Raw genomic sequence first — 25,571 nt, 5'->3', positions numbered from 1 at the left:
GCTTGAACTGTAGGGGAACTGTCCCCTTACTCTCACCGCTATCCAGGGCTGACCCAGAGAGCCAGATCGGCGCCTAGACCCAGCTCCCTCTGTCAGTGCTGGGCTCTGCTGGCTTGCCCAGGGGAGGGCAACCCGGAGAGGCTTCCTGCAGGAGGCAGCAGCTCCTGACCTAGTGTCTTGAGTCAGATGGGGTGTGTCCCTGAGGCAGAGCAAGGCTGGAAGGAAAGGAGTGGCTTTGGCGGGAAAGGATGAATCAAGAGGTGGATGGGGAGTCTGGGGAGATGTGGACAGTGAGCTGGGCTAAACCAGATGTTGGTGTGCCCCTTAAAGGGATCCCTGGGCCATATGATCACTCCTGCCTCGTGGTCATCGCTGACTCAGAGGCTACCCTGCCCTCATGGAGACCTGGGGTGTGGGGAACTGGTCTCACCCTACCTGCTGAGGTCTGGCCCTTCGGTGGGGCTTTGGCCTGCCTCTGCAGCACCCCTGCCCCTGACTCCCAACGTGGACCCTGTGCTCCAGCCACCACGGTTGTTCACAGGCGCGCTAGCCGCTCGCCTCCGAGCCTTTGCCCTCTTCTTCCACCCTGGTCAAATCCTACCTGTCTTCAAGACTTGGTTGAGGGGCCGCCTCCTGCAGGGTCTTCCCCAATACCTCCTCCCCTGCCTTGCCAACCGTCCTCTCCCTCTCTGATCTCCCTGTCCAGCCCTTTGTGCCCCACGGGTTGCTGAGTAGTGGGAGAGGTAGCATCCATCCATCCAAGGGCAGAAAGAGTGCACCCCTCCCCAAGCTGCTGGGACTCAGGCCCAGGGAAGAAAGGGGCTTATCAGGTGAGCCCGGCAAGTGAATTTCATGGCCAGATAGGGGACCCAGGGCTCCAGGTTCCCACCCACTCAGGGCAAAGCTTCCCATTCTCATATCCTGGGCTCCGTTTGCACATGGTGGCTGAGTGGCCCAGGAGAGGGACGGATGGCCACTGCCCCCACTGCACCCCACCCCTGCCATGTCTCTTCCACCCAGCGATCGTCCGTGAACCTGTTTCCCTATGTCACCTTGCAGGTTGAGGGAAGGAGCCAACCGGGAGATCCTGGGCATCATTGTTTCCTACAAAGTGAAAGTGAAGCTGGTGGTATCTCGGGGCGGGTGAGTGTTCTAGCCCAGCCCAAGACTCCAAAGTGCAGAAGGGGGTGTCCCAGACCACCTGCAGCCCACTGCCCCATTCTGCCTGTTTGCTGGACCTTTTTAGCTGCATCCACCAAGAGGGTAAACCAAGCTTGAGGACTTCCCATTCCTTCTCTTCCTCCTTCATGTTCCTTTTCCTCCTCCTCTGCCCTCTTTCCCTCGCCCACTTCAGAGGCTTTTGATCCCTCCCCTGCCCTTTCAATGTCTCTCTCTCCTTCCACCCTTTCTCGTCTTCCCTATCCCTGTCTGAGCACATGGGGTTGTTGCGGGGGGGAAGCTTTCTCAGAATCTATGCTGTGGGGTCTCCAGAGGGTTCTGTCCCCTCATCACGCCCCTGCTGATCTGCTGAGGAAATGGCTAAAAGGGGCTCAGAATCGCAGAGCTGGATTAGGGGTGTTCTGAATTTTCCCACTTTATAGATGGGGAAGCAGAGGCCCAAACCGTTCTCCAAACATTTCCTGAAATCTCCTCCCCTAACCTCAGGTCATCGGCTGGGTGCTGGGGTCACTGCAGCGGACCAGACATATTCCCTCCGTGGAGCATAGTGTGTGCCCCCACCTCCAAAGGTGGGGGCTCAGAGCAGCTTTTCCCCACAGATGGGGCCTGCATGTTGTCACAAACCTAGAGTTCGGATTTCTAATTTGTCACAGGGCTTTTTGTCTGACTCCTAGATTTCTATGAAAAGATTTGCAAGCTAATAGCATTAGACATTAGAACAATGCCCTACGTAGGTGGTAGTATCCAATACTGACCGCGTATTATAGGACATCTCAGACTTGCAAATCCCAAATCCCGTGTCCTGTGACTCTGCAGGACCCACAGTCTGCCTCGAGCTCTTCCTTGAGGAATCCTCGGTGAATCCCAAATTGATTTCTCTTGCCATCAGAGAGGCCTCCCCAGGGCAGGCCGCACAGGGCTCAGCTGTCATGTCTCCTTTGCAGAGGAGGATCCTGGGGGCTCAGCGAGGTCTCCGGCGAGGGGGTTTGGCTGAACTGGGCCTGGATTTCAGTCCCCCAGGCAAGGCTAATGCCATTTTTCTGTATCTCTGAATGAGAGGTCACAGCCACACAGAGGTGGGTGGGAGCTCGTCTCAGGGTCTGTCCTACCCCTGCAGGCAGCGAGGTGGTAAATGAACATGCTTTCTGTTTTCTTCCTCTCTGAACTCTCTCCTGACCATCTCTCCCGCCTCCTCTGACCCACCCAGCCTGTTGGGAGACCTTGCATCCAGGTAAAGCCCCTCCCTTCAACCGGATCCACCCACCTTCCCGAAAGGTCCAGAGACCACTGGGCTGACCGTCTAGAATTGTAGGGCACTGGGTTGGAAGTCTTAGCAGTCACTTTCGATGGCCAGGCTCAGGCATATATGTGCCGGGACTAGAATCCTCTCCAGAGGGACTAGGGAGATGCAGTTTCTCCTTTAAAAAACCTTGCCCTGTTCTTCTGTTCCACCCAAGTGACAGGAACCTTTGCAGACAACAAAGTCAGCTTCCTGGATCTGGGGAAATAGTGCTCCCCAACCCTAAAGTCTGCTGTTTTGGAGAAATGCAGGCTTCATGGCTTCCAGACTTGTACAGTAATGAGAATTAACTGCTGGCCATGTGTTGCTAGGGAGAGGTCCTGCGGAGATCTGCTCTTGTACACAAGGTCCCTTGTAGCCGGCTGGATCCATGCACCTTCCAAAACAGGCACGGGCAGTGGTTTTGCCTCCTCCTGTCACGAGGTGGCAGTAGTGTTCATACTGGGAAATCAGGCTATTTGGAGAGGTGAAATTAATTCAATTGAGTTCAGTTCAATATAATTCAGTAAAGATTTCTGGAATCCAGATTTGTGCCCAGCCTTGTGCTGCAATGCTGAGGTCCCAGGGAAGAATCAGACCTACCCCCTGCCCTTGATCACTCATGGCCTGCTGGAAGGTTAATGTCCAGATTCTTCCATCCATATGCTGTATGGCTTTCACAAAGGTTGGCAAACTCATTCTTCCCTTCTGTTAGCTTACTCTTCCAAGTGAACCTGGAAAAGCAATCCCCTTTGCAAGCAAAAACCAAAAAAAAAAAAAAAAAAAAGCCAAACTGTTTCGATAACCTATGAATCCCCCATGTCCCCATTGAGGGGAAGTAAAGATTGATTCTGGCAGGTGCACGTTTCACAGTTCAATCAAACCTTTTACCTACATCATCTCCTAGAAGTTAAGTATTGTTATCCCCATTTTCCAGCTGAGCTCAGTGAGACCTGAGGATGTAAAAGTGTCCCCCCAGACAGTGCTGGGCCTGGCAACAGACCTTTCCGGTTGCCCAGCCTCTGTCCCTGCCTGCTCTGTTCTCCTCTCCCTTCCTCCCTGCCACCTGGGCCCGGGGCAGCAAGTCTGTAAGATGAGGTGCTCACAGTTGGCAGGGCTTCACCCCAAGCTGAGAGGAGGAGCTTTCGTGGCTGCTTCTCTAGGAGTGGAGAGCAGACGATGGGTAGGAATCACCTCCTCAATTCAGAGCTGTTGTCACTCAGTGGTTGAGGATGTGAATTATGGAGTCAGAATCCTATCTCTCACTTCCAAAAAAAAAAAAAAGAATCCTGTCTCTCACATCCCATTAATAGTTGTGTGGCCTTGTGTAATGTATATTTCCTCCTTGTGCCTCAGTTTCCTAGACTGTACATATGGTATAATAATGGGATTGTTGTGGAGATTAAACAAGCTACTCTAGAATAGTCCTTAGCATGGAGTCAGCACCACGTGTCTGCTCTTGTTATTATTTTGCTCATCAGGGCCAAGGGGAGGGAAGTCCTGGTCAGAAGCACTGGCCTGTGGCAGCACCTCCCCTGTTCTTCCCCACCACCCAGACCCTCCATCCCTACAGGGCTTCAAGGAAGGCTCTAAGCACAATGTTGATAGCCCTGGGGCCTGCCCCCATACAACTTGAATTTGATTAAAATGACCTCGGCAGTGCATCATCCAGATGGCAGGGGGCTAGGGCCCCTGGAGCACTTTTACAAGAGCCTCATGGGGATGTTGGGAGGTGGGACTGAGTAGGGGGGAGGGGGAAAGGGCAGGAAGGAAGCCTGGAAGGGCAGTGTTAGGGAAGGCTGGGCTGGCTGTGGTGGTTTGAGGCCTGCGAGGTCCCGGGGCACCTCTGGAGCCACGCAGGAACCAATGTGCAGACTGCCCTGGGCAATTCTTTTCCCACCCCAAGCCTCTCAGCTCATGAGAATCCAGGGATCCTTATCAGGAAAAGGGAGGTTTCCATTTCTCTTGGGAGGTAGCAGAAAAGTCTTCTAATTCAACTCCTAGAGGGAGTAAGGTTCAGGGAGTAGCAGAACTGGGGCCTGAGTCCAGATTCCCTGCCTCAATTGAGAGCTACCTCCTCTGACCATAAAACCCTCCCCAGTCCTCAAACTGATAGGGCATTGAGTCTTCTAGCCTGAGACTGAGCTTGAGGTTCACTGGGTCTGGGTCTTGTTTCAGTGACGTGGCCGTGGAACTGCCCTTCACCCTAATGCACCCCAAGCCCAAAGAGGAACCCCCACATCGTGAAGGTAAGCAGGATCTGCGGGTCACTGGAGTGGGAGTTTCCAGGTTGCCGACCCCGTTCTCCACCAGCTGCTGTCTCTCCCCATCAGCCCATCTCACTCTGGGTTAGCCTTCAGCCCAGGGTCGCTCTTTTTTCTCAGCACCCCAGGATCTTTTGTGAGGCCCACACTCCTCTATTTGCATCTGACTCCCCCAAGAGACAGAGAGGTCTGACTCCTTTCTCCATGGGGAGGGAGGCGGGGAGTGGAGGGAACTCACTGGCCATGCTTGGAGCTCTTGTCTTGCATCCAGGCATGGGGGAAGGGGCTGCACAGATACGATGGCCCCTGGACACATCTTAATGATTTTTCCAAGTGATACCAGATTGGTCATATTTCCTTAAACCTAAGACTGTTTGAGTTGAAAGAGACAACACTATAGTCTGTACCACAAAGAGAGACAAATGTTCCCACAATTAAACTATGAAATGCCATTGATTATAAAACATACCCAGGTTCAGAGATGTGAAAGTGGAAAAAAATAATAATGGTTGTCTTAACACTAAATGAAAGTCATGTATTTAAGGAAAGAATCTAAGTCATGCAGGAAACATGCCAAAGGAGCAGGGTCCAGAGTTTTTTCTGTTCTTCTGGAGCTGCTACGGGCCTCTGGGGCCTCCTTGGACCCTCCCTGGACTCTCCTTCCTGCCTTTAGGATGATTTGGGGGTGTTTTCAAGATCAGGGACCAACCCTTCTTCCCCACGTCCCTTCTTCCTTAGCCCTCCCCATCTTAGTTTGGTTGCCCTAGCGTAGGGACCTGTGCCTACCTGCCCCCATGCCCACTCCCCACTAACCCATGGGCGTCCGCCCACCCTGTGTTTAGTTCCAGAGAACGAGGCGCCAGTAGATACCAATCTCATAGAACTTGACACAAAGTAAGCCAAACCCTGCCTGCAGACGTTTGGGGGGCGGGGGGCTGGGGCAGGGCAGGGCGGGGCGATGGGATCATTTGCATATATGCTTATTAACCCCTGAGGAACAGCTGGTCTAACCCGTTGCTGAGAGCTGCCTCTGCTCGCCTCCAGCAACCCGCTTGCCTGCATGTGACTTGAAGGACCCTCCGTGCCCGTTCCTCTTCCTCCTGCCTTGGTGGGGTCTGTCTTCCTCCCTCGTCCTTGCACGTCCGTCCGTCAGTCCGTTCGTCCATCCACAGCGCCTGCTCGGCTCTCACAGGGCTGGTTTGGTTCGGGGCCCTGGGCTGGGCTTTCCTGCCCTGCCCACGCCCAGCCAGTGGAATCAGGCTGTGGGGTGGAAAAGGTTCTGGGGGCTCTTGTTGCTTCTGACTCCTGAGGACTGATGGAGATTTCCCTGCGGTCAAAGGCCATCACCTCACCGGACAGTGGCCAGAGGGGGAGGACCTAGGCTGACTTCATGAACCACCTCCAGAGCCAAGCAGCTTTCTCTTTCCAGCTCCAAATCCACCCTTTCCTTGTCCCCCAGGAGATATTTGGAATGTGGAGTCACAAGTCATCCCATGAGGATAGCTCATGGGGCTGGCTGAATTCTGTGGGGCGGGGGACTTGGGTGGGCCTAAGTGTACATGTTATATGATAGAACAGAAATCACTGTTCTTAGAAGTCCTTTGTCCTGAAACCCCACTCAGGCACCCCCTCTCCCCACCTACCCTTCCTCTGCCCCGCTATTCAGATTTGCTGCCCCCAGACCCCCTCCTATCCAAGATCCCTCAGGGTAGAGTGAGCTGACAGCTCCCTGGAGAAAGGGCATTCATGGTTTTCTCTTCCGCTAAGCCAAGCCCACACCGTCTTGTGCAGAAACAGGAATGCTTCCTGAGGGCGGTTCTTTGGGTGGGTGCTTAGGGTTTCTTGGGCCGGTTCTGGGGGATTCAGAATATGCTGTGACACTACTGGTGGGCTGGCCTCCCATAGTAGGACTGAGTTCCTCCTCTGGCCCCAGCCCAGCTACACTGCACCTCCATCCCTATTTGATATCTCCCCCACCCCCAAATCCTCAAGAACCGGGTCACTCTCCAGCCCTTAGGCATTAGAGTCAAACTCGTGCATCCCTCTGGTATTTCCACAACTAGCTGGAGTCCGGATGTGACCAGTCCCACTGTCACCGAAGGGCATCTAGATGTGCCAGCCTGGCAGGCCTTTCTGCCCATGGTCAACCCCGGGGGCCGGCCTCTGAGTCCCATCTGACCCTCTGGATCAGCCTGCTCTCCCTGCCTGGCAAACACACCCCGTTTTCCTTGTCTTTCCCACCAGCGATGACGACATCGTGTTTGAGGACTTTGCCCGCCAGAGACTGAAAGGCATGAAGGATGACAAGGAGGAGGAGGAGGATGGTACTGGCTCGCCACAGCTCAACGACAGATAGACTGGGGCCAGCCCTCCCCCCGGGCAGCTCCAGGGCCGCGCTCATGCACTAGGATGCTTATTTGTCTTCTTCCTGCCCTCGTTCCCCCTCCCCCTTGTTCTTCTAGTTCCTACCAGGGGGCACCCAGTGGTCTTCCAGGTCACGGTGGTGAACCTCTGGCCTCAGGGTTGGCCCCACATCGCCATGCCAACAGGGCCCCAGGGATCACCTTCTCCCTCTTACCCCTCTCACGGGTCACCCCTCCAGCCCCTTCTCTTTTCCTGCTGACCCCCAGAAAGGCCATCTGGGCTCTGGCCTTGGGATTTGACTTGGGATGGGGAGCAGAACGGGGAGGGTGGGGCAGAGGGCTCAAGACACATGAGAGGGTGCCCGCGGCCCCAGGTGGCTGGCATAGCTCTGGCAGCTAAAAGATCACCGCACTGAGGGCCACCCTCTTCTGGCCGGGAGGGGCACACCTGTGGATAGATTCTCAGTACCTTTTTGTGCTCCGGACCCACCAAACACCTCTCCCCTTCCACCCCTCCGTCCCCATCCTGTGTCCCTCTGTGTCTGACAGTGACATTGGTGAAGGTTCACAGACCCCAGGAGTAGAGAAAAGCCACTGGACTGACATTCTTACCAGCAGTTACCCAGTCTAAGGCAAGCTGTGGGAACAAGCCCAAGTCTGATTCAGTCCTATCAGGATGTAACATCCTAGCTACCTTGTATCTAATGTGTGTGTCCTCTCTATACACATGCACAGAGAGAGAAGGGCAGGGTCTTCACAAAGCGCCAACCGGCTGCATAGTGAGCCCAAGCTCCTGGGTGGGGAGGGGTTCCTGAAGGGTGACTCTGAGAGATGGGGTTTGGGGGCAAGAAGATGAGCATCTGCTCTATTCCCTCCTCTGCAGACTTAACAGCAATCAGTGGTCCCCTGAGAAGTCAGGCTGGAGGTCCAGATGGGGCTGGGGACAACGCTACCCTACTACCTCCCCTCACAGTTCTCCAGGGCTGAGCTGGGCTGGCCCTGCAGGCTGGGAGAGCATGCTCGAGGCCGCCATGCCCACAGTCAAAGGGCCTCCTGCCCCAGGAGGTGGCATGGCCCATCAAGATGCCCTCCCCTAAAAGGAAGGGGGCTGCTGGGTAGCAAGGAACCCTTCATTTCCTTGGGGAGTTAATGACCCCCCAGTAGCTCCCAGTGTCATGGATGCCCAGTACCCACTGGCTGGTGTTGGTGTGATTGGGACCTGGGGCATTTTTAGGCAACGGGGCAGACAGATGATGAGGTAGAAAGTGATAAAAGGTATTCGTTCTTGTCTGGCCTTTGATGCCCACTTACTGTATGACCTTAGGCAAGTTCCTTTCTCTCTCTGGGCCTCAGTTCTTCACCTAGAAGACCAAAGGGTTTGACCAGATGATCACAAAGGGACCTCCCAGCTCTGGCCTCCAAGAACTTGTAAACCTTAGAGCTTCTGGTATGACGGGTGGAGCCAGATCCAGACCATTGACTCTGGTCTGTCTGCCTCCAGAGGTGATTCACCGAGCCCCAGAGGTAGCAAGGCCATGGAGAGCTCCTAACCCACCCCTTCCCAGGACCTTCTTGGGCCGCTGGAGGGTCATCTGATGTCAAGCTGTGGCCATAGCTAGCATGAGCTGCTTGACCATAGGGCTAGAGTATTCTAGAAGACCAAGTTTGGATTTGCTATGACAGGGCTTTGGGTACCTCACAGCTCCCTGTGGAGGCAGACCCCCTAAGATTCACCTTATACCCAAGCAAATATATTGCTTAGCAGGGCAAGTGGATCTCTCCTCCATCCCTGCTCCCTTTTATCTCTGTCTCATACTTGCCTGAAAAAGGAGACAACAAAATATTATGGGGACTCCACCCTTTTCAGTCCAGCCCCTCCTGGGGTGGGCTGGGTAACCATTATCCATGGCGAGAGTACCTAGTTCACAAGCCTGGCACTGCACCCCAGCCCTTCCCCTTCTGAATCTCATGAAGCTGCAATTCTAGGGAGCACTGCCCCATGTCAGGCCCAAGTCAGCTTGTGGCAGCCATACTTTCCTGGCCAGCTCTGGGGTCCTAGCTGTGGGTGCCCCGGGCATCCAGCCCCTACCAGAGCTTGCTGGCAGTTCACACCTCATTGGACAGCTGAAGAGTTGACGAAGGGCTGGAACACATGCCAAGCATATGCCCTCCAGTGTCTTCCTCTGGAACATTTAAGGCTGGTATGAGACCCTTTAGGATTTGGGGGATCACTCCCCTACAGACCAGCTTCTTCCTCAATCCCTCACCTGTGTACACAAAAGATTTGTCAGCCTGGTTTCTGGCTTCTTCACCTCAACACCACACTCACCCTTTTGGGTTTATCCCAGTGTTTGACTGAAATTTCTCCAGCTGCAGGAAGTATCATAGCCCCATCTAGACTTTTGCTCTTTGGGCCCAGGGCTCCAGAAGGGCAGCCCCTGTCCCCAGGAAGCTCCTGGTCAGGTGAAAGTTCTAGGGGGAAGGAATGGGGACCATTGCATTCAGGGCTCCTTGGCTCCTGCTAGTCCATATAGTGCCTTGATGTGAAGTAGAAACAGTGCCCCTTCCAGGTGGGTTCAGTCCATGTTAGAAGGCACAGCTTTGAGAATGGCGCACAGGCTGGAGTTCAGCCCCACTTGCCCCAGCCAGTGCAGCACAGGCCAGTGTTTCCTTGGGCCTCTTCCTGAGAGAAAGACCCAGATCTTCTTTCAAAGCTTCCGGTTGGCTCCAGACCCCACTCCACTGGCAGCCCCCCAACCATGACCCAGTCCTCCTGTGCAGGGCCCCTCTCCATCTGGAGTCAGCCTGCCTGGAGCCAGGTGAGACTGGGGAATGAAATTGGAGTGAAATTGGGGATGAAGGAGCCCCACCGGGCCCCAGGCACCAGTCCACAGTGTTGGCTCTGTGCTGACCCCACAGCTCCGCACTGGTACCTTCCAGTGGCCCATGTGGGTGGCCTAGAGAGATCGGTCTGGGCAGGTGGGAGAAGCATGGCGCTGGGTGAAAACCTACAGGCAGAGGCCAGCTGGGCTTCCTCAGCTTTCCAACCATGAGAATGGTGAAGTCCCGTGAAGAGAAGGGCTGAGTTATTCGGTCGGACTCCATGGGCTGCCTCAGCCTCAAAGCACAGACGGCGAGGGTGGGCACACTGGGTTGCGGGGGTGTTGCTTCAGCTGCTTGGCTTGTTGCTGACAAGCTGGTTCCCACATGGTGCCATGGAAAGCATGCTGGGCTGGAAGCACAGTGTCTCCAGCCCAGTTGTCACCAACCAGCTGAGTAGCCTTAAGTGAGCAAGTCACTCAACCTCTTGGGCTCAGTTTCCCTAACTAGAAAATGAGACCGTAATCTCTTCCCCACCTGACTCAAGGAATCTGAAGCCCAGATGAGATGTAAGTCAGCTCTGTAAGTTGCAGATGGCTGCTCAAGCAGTAGCCCAGGGTCACACAGGAAGATCACTGCAGGCTGCGTCCTCCTCCCACCAGTCTTCATCTCTTGCCCCCTTCTCACTTAGGCAGACGTCAGCCAGGAGGAGATGTAGTCCGTTTGGCTTTGAAAATGTGGACACTGCTTAGGAATGCCTTGCCCACAGATAGTGAGTGGTCCCAGAGATCATGACAGAGAGACACACCATGGATATTGCCAGTGATTGGGCTGGGGGGCATCCTGGACCCTCCCAGCCCTGGTGCCACCCCCATCTCCCGTCTTTCAGATTCCACAGAGGCCAAGAAGCTCCTGGTCAGGTGAAAGTTCTAAGGGGAAGGAATGGGGGCCATTGCATTCAGGGCTCCTTGGCTGCTGCTAGCTGCCCCCATCCCCCCGTGGCTCTGATCCCAGATTACGGAGAGCCACCCACCTCCAGGCCCCGGGAGGGCTGAGCCACTATTCCATCAAAGAACCCCACGGGTGAGGTAGACTAGCAATTGCCCTTTGAAATAGAAGGCCCCTCCAGGATTGGCACAGCCGCCAATGCTCCTTGGTGATACTTGGAAGGGATTTGGACCCAGGGGCAACCCAGGCCCGTTCCCCTGAGAGCTGACCCGTTCGTTCCCCATGGTTCCAGCGCCCCACAAAGGCAGCCTCTCCTACCAGTGACTGGGGACTGGACATTCAGCCATCCCCGAGGAAGGCGTTGGCCCCAATCTTGGTCTCACAGGCACAGGCCTATGTCTGTTCTGATGTTTTTCTCTTTTTAAAGTCAACAAGGACCAAAACAGACTCTCCTGACCCTCACGCACAAGCCTGCGTTGAGCAGTCTGATGGCATTTTGCCATCCTCGTCCACGCAGGTCCATCGCTTCTGTCCTCCCTCCAGGACTGAAATGGCCTACCTGTGGGGCAGGGTCCCCACCTCGTCCACTCCCCTGCAGAGTCCCTGCACAGTGGCTTCAATGAGAGGCCCATCAAAGGGGGAGCACCCCTCTAGCACTCTCTCCCAACTCTTCACTCTGAAAGGGAAATCAAAGCACAGGTCCCCAGGACCATGACCCATAGACACTCTGAAGCAGCGGTTTTCAAACCAGGTGCTGTGGAACCCCTGGGTTTCACAGAGCTTCACCAGGGGCTGCTAAGGTGGGACAATGGGGGTGGAGGCAAAGGCTAGGTCTCCAGCTCTCCCCCATCCCCACTTCCACCAGGACAACTCTGCTTTTATCTGTCTTGCCTCTTGAGGTTCCACCTTCAAACTTTTGAAGAAAAGCTTCTTCAAACCACCGTTCTGAGGTTTGATCTTCAACCAGCAAGCACAGGTTCTCTTCTTGCTTTTCATGTTGGAATGGCTTTAGCATTCCAGTACAAAGTGGCTTTGTATTGGAACTTGGGCTGCAGACCCAGGCCCAAGCATTTGCTTACATACACATGCACACACACATGTACACATTTGACAGTTTTGTAGCTCACCCACCCTGAAGCTCTGGCCTGGGTTTGATTTGGGCAGGGGCCTGGTGCTCAGTGAGGATTGGTCTTACCTTGATATCAGCCCATGCAGGGTGGGGGATGGTGGAGCAAGGAAATAGGCCCAGCCCCCACCCCAGGACTTGTGTCTGCACCCCACTTCCCTGATTCAGGCCTATGGGACACGTGATGGGAGAAGGAGGAACTAGACTTAGGTTCCTCTTTACATACAGCCAGATGGATGGACATCCAGGTTCTTACAAAAATGTTGAGGGAGGATGTTATGATAGAAGTCCCTCCGTGAGGACATGGTCCCTCCAGAGACCTTTAAAGCAGCCAGTTTCCCTTGAGCAATTCTAATAGGCTCCCACTCCCACATCTGTGGACAAGCTAGTGTGTGGACAACAGGAAGATCCCTGAAGAGATGCTGGTCCTCCACCCACAGTCTCCCACAGTCTCCGCCAACCTGCTCCTCCGGCTGGGTCCCCCACCAGGCTGACTGAGGGGTGGCACATTGGTGAGACCTGGACCAGCCCTTGACACAGAATCCTGCCTGGGCCCCCCACTGAGGGCATTCTAGGTGAAAATGTGAGGCTCAGGGCACAGCAGACCATGTGGCATGGGAGAAAGTGTTCTGTGTTCAGTCCGAGTATGCCTTTGGGAACCCCACTGACCTGTTTCCCCATGTGTAAGATGGGGCTTGTGCCAGACTCTGCCCACCTCACAGCTTACTGCAAGGAGAGGTCATGGGGGGGGTATGATAGGTAGTGTCCTATCAGAGATGGGAGCCGCACAAACTTGGGGTGTGGTCATGGCCTGCACTGCAGATCAGCAGAGCACTTGGGGGAATGAGTATGGGATGTGCCATCTTTCCGGGGCATCTCTGCTCAGTGTTAAGGTCTAGCCACAGACGCTATGGGAGACCTGCCTCTTCCTACCCAATGGGAGCCAGCATTCAGCCTGGCACAGTGACTGTGGATCCTGGACGCAGGGAGTGACAGGTGGCTGGGACAGGTCTCCAGGTCTGTAGCCCTTCTGTTAAGTGATTATTTTGTGACACCCTCTTTCCTGGGCCACCTGCCAGGTTTATCTGTTGTACTGTGGCATTCCTTATTATGTCAGATAAGTTATTACAGTTTATTCAACTCTAACAGGACAAATGAACAAGAGAACCATAAATAGGAGACCATTAAAGGTCTTTTGTGACAGATGCTGGATGTGCATTCATTTCTGTCTCATTAGCTCATGGCAGGACCTAGATCAGCAAATCCTGCCCTACTGCCTCAGAATATTGGACAGGACCTGGGGCTGGGTCAGGTGTTGTCTTCCCTTCTCTGTGGCCCCACCTCCAACCTGGTTTCTGCACCTCTTTCTGGAAACTGTCAAAAAGCCCCCCCTCCCCATGTACCAGTCTTCTGGCCTTGGGGAAGTTGCCAAACCTCCCAGACATCACTGGATCCCAGGACCCCTGGTTTGCTTCTCAGGTTAAAGCCATCCCATCTTCCCTTTGGCACCACCAACCACTCCAGCTGGAATCCTGCCCCGGTCTCAGCCCTGGGTCTTATTCAGTTCTCATCTCCTGTTCTGCTGGATCTCCCTGAAGTCACTTCACTTTGCCATGACTTACCCAATGCCTGTTCCAGAAGAACACATGGGAAGAGTGGGGATGTATGTGAGGCAGATTCAAAGTTCTAAATGATAATGGGCTGCATTAACACAAAAGGGGGATGCCAATGAATGTGAGATGGCTTTCTCAAAAAAAATTGATTATGTAGGAAAAAGAATTTGTTTTTACATTCCTCCAAAATAATGTGTAACTTAGATCAAAGCATTGCCCTCCTGGTGGGCCAGAAGGTGGTCTCTTTCCTCTGATGCTCCTTTAGGCCAGAGAAGGGTAGTGGGAAGACACTGACATTTGAATCAGGAGGCTTCAGCTAAGGGCTCTCATTCTGCCTTCCCATGTGGTCTGTATCAGTCTGAGTCCAGAGAAAAAGCCTCTTCCCATATTTCAGTAGCAGGGATTTTACTGATGAAACTGGTTATAATGTTGCAAGAGTTAAAAGGGCAAGTGAGGCAAGGGATGTGAGGCAACCCAGAGATTAGGTGTAACTGGAAACCACTACCACCTGTAAGGTGGAAGGACAGGATGAGGAGTGACAGACCTGAGGAACTAGGGACATTGAAGAAGGTATCTGAGGAATTCAGACCACAGGAGAAACGTGTCTGTTGCTGGGGATGCTACCCAAAGCAGAGTGTGAGAAAAACTACTCCTCTCTTCCTGCCCCCTAACTTCATGCCCATGCCTACTCTTGGAACAATCTAATTAAAAGCTGATTTTCAAGGAATCTTGGGAAATGTGGTTTGCCATGGTCGGTGCCCTGTAATACAGAGCAGAAGTTCAGGGGATTAGATCTGAGACCAAATAGGCAAATCACCAGCTCTTCCTCAATCTTCTCATCCAAAAAATAAAAATAATCATATTGGCCTGGATACCACAATTGAGAAGGAGTGCCCTGCCATCTAAACAGGACCATAAATGTGGGAGAAGTATTTGTTTTTGAATCAAAACCTGATAGAACTGAATGGAGAAATATACAAATCCACAACACTCCTCTCTCAGCGATCAGTAGAGCAAGAAGACAGAAAATTAGTAAGGATAGAGGAGACCTGAACAACATTATCAATTGACTTAATTGATATTAATAAAATATTTCACCTCAAAATAATAAAATGTGCATCACTTTCAAGTGCACATGGAACATTCACCAAGAAAAACCATTTTCTGGGCCTGAAAAATACCTTAACAAATTTAAAAGAATTTAATAAAAAAAATGTTTTCAGACCATAACAGATTTAAACTAGAAATTAATAATAGAAAAGTATCTGGAAAATGTACAAATACTCGGAAATTAAGCAACCTCGTAAATAAAGAGAAAACCACATGGAAAATTAGAAAATATTCTGAATTAAATAAAAATGAAAACAAAAATAAGTAAATTTATGGGATGCTGCTAAATTATTTTGATAGGTGCAGAAGTGGCATTTGACAAAATGCAATATCCATTCTTGATCTAAAAATAAAAAACAACCCAAAGCCTTAGTGAACTTCCTTAATCTAATAAAGGGCATCTACAAAAAACCTATAACTAACACAGTACTTAATGGTGAAATGGTGTGGTAGTGGTGAATGATTTTCTTCTAAGATTGGGAACAAGGTAAGGATGATTGTTCCCACCACTCCTATTTAACATCCTACTAAAGGTCCTTGCCGGTACAATGAGGCAAGAAAAAGATATAAAAGACCTACTGATTGTAAACAAAGAAATAAAATGGCTCTATTCACAGAAAACATGATTATTTACATAGAAAATCCCAAGAAATCTACCCCAAAAAGGTACTAGAACTAATGAGTGAGTCTACATAGGTTGCAGGATACATGATCAATACACAAAAATCAACTGTACTTCTGGATAGTAACATCACACAATTGGAAATTGAAATTAAAAAGACAATGCCAAATAAAAAGATAACACCATTTACAACAGCACTGAAATGGAAATACTTAGGTATAAATATAACAAAATATGTGCATAATCTCTATGCACATCTCTAAAGCACAAAATACTGGTGAAAGAAATCAAAGAAGACCTAAACAAATTGAGACATTTACCATGTTCATGGATTGGAAGGTTCAATACTGTTAAGATATCAGTTCTCTCCAAACTGACTTTAGATTCAGTGCAATCTGAATCAAGATCCCTTCAGGATTGTCTTTTTGCAGATATAGACAAGCTGATTCTAAAATTTATATGGGGAGGTAAAGGAACTAGAAGAGCCAAGCAATTTTTAAAAGGAAAAACAAAGTTGGAATTCTCCAGTACCTAATCTCAGGAATTATCATGAAGCTACAGTAATCAAGACAGTGTCGTAGGGGTGAAAGAATAGACATCTACCTTAGATGGGACAGAATCCAGAATCAAGAAACAGACCTGCATATATATTGCAATTGATTTTCCAAAAAGGTGCAAAGGCAATCCAATTGTCTTTTCAATAAATAGTGCTGGTGAGGATGTGGAGACTGGAACACTCAACACTACTGGTGGGAATGCGAAGTGTATGGACACTTTGGAGAACAGTCTGACAGTTTCCTATAGATTTAAACATACTTACATAAGACTTAGCAGTTCTACTCCCCAAAGAAATGAAAAGTTATGTTCTCACAAAAACCTGTATGTGAACATTAATTTATTATAAAATTTATTTATTTGTAAAAAAATTTTATTGTAAAAAACTGGAAACAACCCAAATGTCCTTCAGCTAGAGTGAACGGACTAACTATTGTACAGCCATACCATGGAATCCTACTCCGCAATAAAAATGAAAAACTAGCGATATCCACAAAAACATGAATCCTAAATACGTTACGCTAAGTGAAGGAAGACAGACTTGTCAAAGGACAAAAATGTATGATTCTATTTATATGACATCTGGAAAAGGCAAAACTATGAGGACAGAAAACAGACCACTCGTTGCCAGTGGCTGGGGTTGAGGGAGGGTTGGCTAAAAGGGACTACAGGAGGGATTTTGGGGGGTGATGGAACTGTTCCATATCTTGATTGTCAAAATCAACTGTAAGCCCAAAAGAGTGGATTTTACTTTATGCAAATATGTATCTCAATAAAAAAGCAAAAAAAAAAAAAAGGCAAAAAAGAAAGTAAACAATTTATATCACAGACTACAAACGATATTTACTGGGCACGTGCCCTTTGCTGGAGTTTATGCTGGACCCTGAAGACACAAAGATAAATAAGATAATCCCTTTAAGGAGCTCACAGATTCACAGGAGGATAAGGCATGACAACAAAGGTTTGGAATTGCTGTTGAGGGATACTGGAGATGGGGTTGACATGTCCTCATGGCATGCCATGAGACCACTAAGGAGGGGTCATCATGTTTAACTGGGGCGAGTGAGATGGGGAATAAGGCAGGCTTCTTAGAGGAGGAATTGCTTCAACTGAGTTTTGAAGGCTGAGAAGGAGTTAGGCAGGCGAGGGGAGGCTATGGACATTGGCCAGAACTGATCTCCCATCTGATATTTGAATATTCAGTCTCAGCACCTTTGCAACCACTGTTTCTTCTGCTTGGACTGATAGATCCTACAGAGCTTCCCATCCTTCAGGGTAAGCCACTTTCTCAGATGGGTCTGCCTGACTACCCTGGTCAAAGACATCCTTCCCCATCTCTTCTTATGAGGGAAATAAACAGAGACCTCTGTTTATTTCCCTCATAAGAAGTGTCTTGCTTATTTATGGTATAAGCACGTGGGCTCTGGGTTCTACACCCAATTTGGCCTCTTAGTGTGACCTTGAGCAAATCATTCACATTTATGTGCCTTGACTTCTTCATTTCTAAGTAGGAATAATAACTACTTTGTAGAATTGTCATCAGCCTAAAATGGGTTAATATATATAAAGAGCCTAGAACAACCCCCAGGTTCTTCCTAGCACAGTGCTTAGCACATGGTAGGCACTTTATAAAATACTTGTTGAACAGATTGTGACTAAATGAAAGAAGGAACTTTCCCATGCTCACCAGCAGATGGCGCATGTATGCAAGAAAAATTAAAACTGGTTCCGCTCCGACACAAATTGGCCAACAGAAGTCGCTGCAGCTCTCTGGGTAAAGGAACCAAGACCTGTGACAGGCTGAGCCAGGGTCCCACGTTACCCAGATAGGATCCTAGACAAGTATTCCAAATGGAGGGTCAGAAAGTTGTAACTGTACTAAAAAGCCAAAGCTGAGAAGCTAAGGCTAAATTATGTTGTACACAATAACATATTCTATAGCTGCCTTTTCTTTCCGTTTTCTCACTTTATCAAATAGTAACAAGGTGCTGGCCATGCAGGCATCTTATATAACCACAACCTCAGTTCAGTGAGGTGGGAGGTTATGGGAATCAAAGGGAGTGGGCATCTGAGTGCAGCAGAAGGAGGCCATGAGCCCTGTGTGATGTTTCTTCCCTGGTGCTGTGGATCTCTGCGGGGCAGGGACAGTGCTCATAAATCTTCTGTGCCCCAGGACTGGGGATCACCCAAAAGGACACTGGACCCGGCCTCTGAAGGGAACTTCTGATCTGGTGTGGACAACGGGCCAGAAAACCAATCTATACAAATAAAGGTCTGGGGGGTACAGTGATGGGAAGGAGAGGTGAGGTTAGGACAGCAGAGGGGACTCAAGCTGTCCTGATGCTCTCTGCATAGGGAAGGCATCTCAGGCAGAGAGTACTACGTGAGCAAAATACGGGGCCTGGAATCACTGGGCTCAGTTACTAAAATCGAAGTAGTTCAGTGTAGCTGGAGAATGGTGTTCAAGTATGTGTTTAGCATGGCTCGAGGATAAGGTCAAGGATTGGGAGTGTATTATTATTAGTGTTGGTAGACTAGCTAGTCTAGCAGTCTAGCACTTTTTCTTTTCCTCTCCAGTCTTGTCAAAAGTCACTGGAGTCCAAGGCCCACCAGCCTGGTACAGTCCTAAATTATTCTTGTCCCGATTTAATTCTTAATAGTGGTCTTCCTCACTCCCCAAAGTTTCCTGGTTTGGTTGGTCCCCTTATTTAGGTGCCCCATGTGTTTCCATTATTACAGTGACTTCATCTTTACTGAGGACAGCTCCAGGATCTGGTCCATCTCATCAGGTGCTCAGCAGAAAGTAGAGGCTCAGGAAGGAGGAGTTTTATATCCGGGGACCACAGAGCTTGGGGTTATAGCAAACCCCTCTCTCCTTTCAGGGAGGGATTGAGATGCCCCTTCCCCAGGGATGGATGCCCGGCAGGGTTTCTGCCCGCAAGAGGTTGAGGCAGGTTTCCGAGGCCTGCTGGAAGCTGCTGATGGAGGCAGAAAAGTCCTCTGCACCCCTTGGTTCTTGGCTCCCCCCTCCCACTGCCCCCCCATCTCTAGGCCACCATAGGTATGGGTCTGGCTGCAGGAGGCAATGACCAGAGGGATGGAGATACAGGGTGAGGAGATAGGACAGCCCTGCCAGCTACTCAGACCCAGAGCAGGACAGGGATGGCCCCGGGGACATCCTGGGTTCTGGATCTGCTCTGATTCTGGATGGGCTCCTGCACTCCCTGGGCCTCAATTTCCCCATCCGTACTAGGTTAAATATCCGTACTATGAAGAGTTAGTTGGGGTGGTCTGCAAGGGACGAGCCAGCCCCAGGCGAATTGGCTTGAGGCAGCACTGAGGGAGGAGGGGTGGTGGTGAGGGAGGGGTGGGAGGGGTGGAGGAGGGGACTCCAAAGGCTGCCAGGCACATTACCACAGAAATATTAACTGCCCCGTCACTTCTCCCAGTCTGGCAGAGGCCATGTCCATAAATTAGGGCCGTGAGTCTGCCAGAGACTTAATGAAGAAGGAGATGAACTTCAGTGAGAGCAGGCAGTCCCTCTGGAGGTCACAAGTCCAGCCCCAGCCTGGACAAAAGGAGCCTGGAATCAGAGGGGGGCCTGGGGTGTCCACGGACACCCTGGCCTGGGCCAGGAAGTTAGGAACTGACTCTGCCATGTTCACTTGCTGCATCCCCAGCACCCAGCACACAGTAGGGGCTCAACCAGTATTTCTGACTGCGGACCAAATGGCGTGGCAAGTCATGGGAAGCTCAGACTGAAACCAGGTCCTCTGGACTCCAGCTGGGCCCTTACCAGTTCCCACACCGGACCTGAGCGGCGTGGGGAGGAAAGGGGCTGCAGAAGTAAAAGGCTTCTCAAGGAGAGAGGGAAGCTCAGCTTTTACAGGGCCACAAACCCTGCGAAGTCTGACATGTTTCTCAAAGTGTGCAGTTTTATGTCTGTCACATTTCTGACAGTTACACACCTTTTCTCTCCCTCTGCTGCTCTTTAAGGGGACATCCCAAATGGAGTTCTTCCCCCCTGGCACTTGGCCCTTGCACCCCCTGCCCACCTCAGACTTCAGCAGCATCAGGAGTAGAGGGGAGGCTGGTCATTCAGAGAGGCTTGGGCGCTGCTAAGAGCACCTGGAGTGGTGGGAGGTATCAGGGTATGAGGGAATCAGGGCAGGGCCAGCCAGACCCCTCCATGTCACCCCTTCCTTTCTCTTCTGGGCTCCTATAGTGGCCACCGCCCTTGTCCCCCTCCCATCTGGGCTCCCATGGGCATGGCTTTGTCTGATTTCGATCTCTGTCTTCAGTGCCCAGCATGAGGTCTGGCACAAAAAGGATGGACAGAAGGAAGCAACAAGTAAGAGGCACTGGGCGGCTCTCCTGCTTCCCATATCCCACCTCTCCACTTCCCTGAGTTCTCCTCGAAGGGCAGAGGTCCCCCTAGAGCCTCCCAGTGAAGGACGTGGGGAGCACAGATCATCTCACACACACATCCGCGTACCCAACCCCAGCCATTGGTGGTCTTCTCCCATTCTCAGACTATCAAGATCTTCCTGCCTCCAGTGCTTTGCACAGAGCGGATACCGCTGATCCTTCTGTTCTTCAAAATCCTACTCATCTTTCAAAACTCCACTCACATGGGACTTCCTCTAAGTAGAAGTCTCTCTAGGCTGGGTCAGGGGCCCTTACTCTAACCTCTGTTTCCTGGGACTTCTTTTCTCTAGATCATGATTAAATATGATTCTCCCTGGGTCATTAGCTTCTCTAGAATTGGCAAAGTTGTACTCAGTAGAGGCTGAATGGCTGGCTGGATTTGCAGAGGAGGCAAGGCTGGGGGCCCGAGGGACCTGTTGATAGTCCCATCAGGCCAAAGGCCACTGATGGGCTGCAAGAAGGGCAGCAGTCCAGAAATGACATTTAATGGGAATTGGTGAATGGCACTAAGGTTAAATATCAACTGGCCTACACTAGGCACTCAATTAGTTGATTTTTGACAACTACTGATTTGGTACTTAGCTTAGCAGCAGCCCTCATATAAAACCCTCAAAGATTTTTGCTGACAACGGACCCACAGCTAACAGCGTATTTTATTTGCCAGGACCTACTGCAGTCTTAGGCTACATCATGAGGGCATGTCGTTGGAACTGGAGAGGCGACCTGTTAGAGACACAGGTCTCTAACCTGTGTTAGAGATACCGTTACGGATTTTGTCCCGGAGAACCGGGAGAGCGCCCTCTGAAGGTCATCCACAGATGGGAACACTTCAAGGGAATTTGACCCCTTCCCACAGGGAATGACTGGGAATTTGCTGGGAACAGATACTCCTGCACCACCTCCAACTCTGGGAGGAGCTGTGCCGGGTGACGTGCACTCCTGGCCCCAAGGCATAGCTGGGGCCGTCAGGGAGTTCCAGGCCGACTCCTCTGGCAATGAAAGGGATGCTTCCAGGAGGGGAGGGAGTGAGCCCCTCATCGAGAGAGGGTGCCCCTTGCTGAGAGGGCCTAGGAGGCTTCCCACCTTATCTCCGAGGTCCTTTTCAGTGTCTAAATGGCCCAAATTCTAGCATTATGTGGCCCTAAGATTCCCAAATGCCAGAAGTCGAGCCTTCTGCATGTGGTTCTAGGGCTCTGCGAACCTGAATGTGAAATAATCCAGTCTGAGGACCTTGAGGCAGGAGATAAGCCTCTTACCATGGCCCTGCTGGCCCAGAACCCACCTGGCTCCTCGATCCACGTATCTCAAAGGGTCATTTTATCCATATCCACCCCCCACCACTTCTAGGCTGCTGCTTCTCTCAGCCTCTCACGTACCCAAGGTGCAGTTCCTAGTCCTCTCCCCAGGACAGCATAGCATGACACAGGTTATTAAGGGAGTGTCACGTAATTCATCAGGGGGGATGATACCAAAGCGGCAAATAACGATCCCTCCTTTTCTGCCTGAATTAACTGCCTCTGATTCTCTGTAGCTGGATTTCCTCCCTGATGGCCTCATCTGATGCTAATGTTTCCAGTCCAACAGCACCTCCCCCACAGCCCCCACCCCCACCACAGTGATGAGGAATGACAGGGTAAAAGGATGTAGAGAAGTGTAGGATTCCACCCTGGCTATGGATAGCCTCCTCTCAGAGGATAAAAGGCAGGCTAGTTTGGAGAGCGATGCAATCCCAGTGGGAAGTCCCTCCATGTGTCTCACCTCAATCCTGCTACACGCAGTCAGAGTCTATTTCTTCTCCCATACATCAGGAGAAGACACCAAAGGTCACTGCCTCACCTCAGGGAGGTCCAAAATACCCTCCCAGGTGTCCCCTCCCACCTCCTTCAATGCCCAAGGTCAGCAGGAATGACATGGCACCACTTCCAAGAATAGAGTTTCCGAGATTATTGCAGACTTTATAGAAAACTGCCCAAGGGAGATCCAGATGTCTTGGGTGGGGGTGGGAAGGCAGGCCTCAAGCCAATATGTTGGGGCGGGGGCACTTCCTGTATGCAGAGGCCACACAGGCCAGCCATTCTGCCTGACCTAAGGGATGGGAGTCAGGGAGAGGCAGCCCCCTCCCCACTCACCAATTGTGCTTTGGGATCATGCAGAAGGCAGGGCACTGACACTCTGACCTTAAACAGGATAACTTGTGCCTGAGACAAGAGATGAGGCCCCTCACCTCTTCTAAAAGGCATGGAGGAGGGAGGCATGGCAGCAAGGGATCCCCAGGGTAGAAGAGTCACATGGGTGGGAAAGAGCTTGTGGGCAGCAGCTCCCAGCCCTTCAGAGCCTCCTCCCCTGCCCCTCTCTGAGGCCACGATGAATGGGTGACCCCGGTTCTGAGGCCCAACCAACTACTTTAAACCCCTAGGGTTCTCTCCCTCATGCTGGCACCTGCACCCGTCTTGCAGGCCTGGAGAGCTCATCTTAGGAGGAAAGGGGGGGTGGGCACACCCCAGGAATGGATTCCTCACTGGACCCTCACAGAGTGAGTGCAAGCGATGGGTGTAGGGGGGATAGAGAGCCTAAGATTTGGGCAGGGGGATTAAATTCTGATCAGGGTGAGGAGCTGAGCGTCTTGAGATTAGGGACAAGCACTGAGTATTGGGGGATCAGAGCCCCAGTGAGAAAGGCTGAGGATCGGTTCCATACTAAGGCTATAACAGGGTGTGACTGTCCCTGGGATGGGAGATAGATGGAGCTGAGCCCCAAGCCTGGGCCAAGGAAGGGAAGAGCCTGAGCCAGAGCTGGGGTGGGGGGCAGTATGAAATACATCCCCACATTGGAGGAGGGTGCCCGACCCTCAGGGCCCTGGGAAGTGGGCGTCTGCAGGATGGGAGGGCTCGGAGCTCCGGGGTGAGAAAAAGGCTCAAAGTTCACAAAAGCCTTCAGAGGAGTGCTCTGCTTCTGAGACCAGAACGGGATGAGAGGGTCCCTGAGCCCTGGGAAGGGAGTTGAGGTCTCCAAGCTGGAGATGGGAGTCAGTGATGTCTAGGGCGACGTTTCCCACTGAGAGGTCAGGCCTCAAAGCATAGGGTGGTGGAGGCAGTCTTAGGGCTCTCGGATTGAAGGACAAAGTTTCCTGGCCAAGTCTCGAAAGGGGGAGGGTGCTTTTGAGGGTTCAGGAGGGATGTGTCAGAGCCTGAGATGGGCAGGTAGGGTTTCTAGAATCAGAAGAGGGCGTCTCTTGATCTTTGATGGTGAGAGCTCTCAGAGGTTGGGGAGGGGGGTACAGCTTGGGGCCTCCGGGTGGGGGCAGGGGAATGCCATAATCCAAAGGTCTCAGGCCGGTCAGGGGCAAGTCTCGAAGCCCCCAACTCACGGGTGTCTCATACCCATGGCTTCGGGCCAGGCAATCCCAGTAAAGTCATCAGCTGGCAGGGACAGCCGTCAACCCCCAAGGGGCAACACTCAGAGGCCCGAGCCCGGGGAAGTGGCGCGGGAGCCGGCGGGGGCGGCCGGGGCGGGCGCGCGGCGCGGGTCTGCGTCCTGCTCATAACGGTAGTGGTAGCCCTCCATCTGGTCCCGGCAGGCCTCGCGCAAGTTGCGCATCCAGCGCTGGATGCCGCGGCGGTTTAGGTAGAGCACCATGAGGAAGATGAGGCCGATGAGCGCCAGCACCAGCCCAAAGAAGACGTAGGAGGCTTCCAGCTCCGGGCCGGCGAGTTCCACTTCTTCCCCGCGACCGTCGGCGTCGCGGTCGGCGCAGCGCAGCCGCGCCTCGTCCAGGTCCAGGAAAGGCCGGTCCTGCAGCGCTCGCGGGGCGGCGCAGCGCAGGCGCCGCGCGTCAGGTACGCGCTCCGTGGCGTTGCGCAGCCAGGCCAGCAGGGGGCGCGCGGCACAGCCGCAGCGCAGGGGGTTGTCCGCGAGCAGCAAGCGCGGCGCGGGGAGGCCGCCATCGCGCTCGAGCGCGCGCAGCTCCTCGGGACCCAGGCCCCATAGCGCGTTGAGGCGCGCGTCCAGCTGCTCCAGGAGCGGCAGGCGCAGCGCGGCGGGCGGCAGGCGGCTCAGCGCGTTGCCCGCCAGGCCCAGGAGGCGCAGCTCGTCCAGCTGGGCGAGCGCGGCGTCCAGCGCGACCAGCAGCGTGGGGCCGCCTCGCGCCAGCGCGTGGTTGAGCTGCAGCGAGCGCAGCGCGGGCAGCCCGCGGAAGGCGCCGCCGCCCAGGGCGCGGAGCGGGTTGTGGCTCAGGTCGAGCGCCGTCAGGCTGGGCAGCCCGTCGAAGGCGCCGTCCTCCACCACCTCGATGTTGTTGTGCGTGAGGCGCAGCGCGCTCAGGAGCGGCAGGCGCACGCCGCCCGCCGCCGCCTCCTCTTCCCCGTCAGCGTCCCCGCCGGCGAAGGCGGCGGCGCGCAGCACGGTCAGGTTGGCGCCCACGATGGTGAGGTTGCGCGCGTCGGGCGGCACGTCCCGCGGCGGCTGCCGGAGCTCCGCGCCCGACGCGCAGCGCAACAGCAGCTTGGGGCCGCCGAAGCAGTAGCACTGGAAGGGACAGGGTGCGGCGGGCCGGCTCAGCGCCGCCGCCACCAGCAGCAGCCCCGGCAGGAGCGGCCCCCTTTGCTCCGGCTGTCCCGGGCGCGGGGCCATCGCAGCTGCCCCTGCATCCAGCGCCCCGGCCGCCGCGCTCACCAGTGAGTTCGGAGCGCCTCGGGGGCGGGGAGGGGGGCGGGTGGGGCAAGTCCTTGACGCGGAGCGGCTGGCGGTCGCGGTCGGTCCGTCCGCTGGCTCTAAAGTCCGAGGAGCCTTCACTTTCCTGGCTGGGGCGAGAGGGGTCAGGCGGGGAGCAGAGCCCCCCGCCCCCCGTGCCCTCCTCGCCCTGCGCGCCGGCCTCCGACTCTCGCGGCCGTTCCGGGCTCGGAGCCGAGTGGGCAGGGTTTGTCTCCCCCCTCCCGGCCTCCTCCTCCTCCCCCAACGGAGTCTCCGCGCCCTCCTCGCCGAGAGGCGGGGTGGGAGGCTACCGAGAATCAGGGCTTTCGGCCGCTGCGCTTTCTCTTCCCCCCCTCTCCGGCTCCGGGGCTGCTGAGAAGTTTGGCTCTCCCAGGCTCTGACTTGCTTCTCCCTGATCTCCCCCCATTCCCACCCCCCACGTTTCAGCTGGTTCCTTCCTCCTCCCTCTATGGCACGTGTGGGGCGGGGCCGGGCGGGGGATTGCTGGCAGGTGGGTCAGCACCACAGAGCAAGAATTGGGAGGGGAGGACCTTAGGGTTCCCCCTACGAGCACA

At 53.2% G+C, this 25,571-nt stretch overlaps 2 protein-coding genes across 5 annotated transcripts in view; one reads left to right on the top strand and one right to left on the bottom strand.

Annotated features, from left to right (window-relative positions):
- ARRB1 (arrestin beta 1) overlaps positions 1-13,184 on the top strand; it is a 74,475-nt gene extending 61,291 nt beyond the window's left edge. The window contains exons 12-16 of one of the 4 annotated variants that reach the window (XM_032426905.1): positions 1,060-1,143; positions 2,387-2,410; positions 4,637-4,707; positions 5,565-5,616; positions 6,967-13,184. In XM_032426905.1, coding sequence (XP_032282796.1) covers positions 1,060-1,143; positions 2,387-2,410; positions 4,637-4,707; positions 5,565-5,616; positions 6,967-7,078 — 343 coding nt within the window. In that variant the 3' untranslated portion in view covers positions 7,079-13,184. The remainder of the gene's footprint in view (positions 1-1,059; positions 1,144-2,386; positions 2,411-4,636; positions 4,708-5,564; positions 5,617-6,966) is intronic. The other 3 variants (XM_032426906.1, XM_032426907.1, XM_032426908.1) reach the window with 3 other exon arrangements.
- A 10,551-nt stretch (positions 13,185-23,735) lies between these two features.
- TPBGL (trophoblast glycoprotein like) lies at positions 23,736-24,974 on the bottom strand. Its single transcript, XM_032426982.1, has one exon. The coding sequence runs from the start codon at positions 24,934-24,936 to the stop codon at positions 23,764-23,766; it is 1,173 nt and encodes a 390-aa protein (XP_032282873.1). The 5' UTR covers positions 24,937-24,974; the 3' UTR covers positions 23,736-23,763.
- Positions 24,975-25,571: the final 597 nt, after the last annotated feature.

The sequence above is a fragment of the Phoca vitulina genome, unplaced genomic scaffold (genome assembly GCF_004348235.1).
Source record: "Phoca vitulina isolate PV1807 unplaced genomic scaffold, GSC_HSeal_1.0 scaffold36, whole genome shotgun sequence".
NCBI lineage: Eukaryota > Metazoa > Chordata > Mammalia > Carnivora > Phocidae > Phoca > Phoca vitulina.
Note: the sequence above shows the minus strand (reverse complement) of the source record. Positions and strands in the feature narration are given on the sequence as shown.

Coding starts and splice junctions, on each gene's coding strand:
- TPBGL (XM_032426982.1), bottom strand. CDS start 24,936: ATGGCCCCGCGCCCGGGACAGCCGGAGCAAAGGGGGCCGCTCCTGCCG.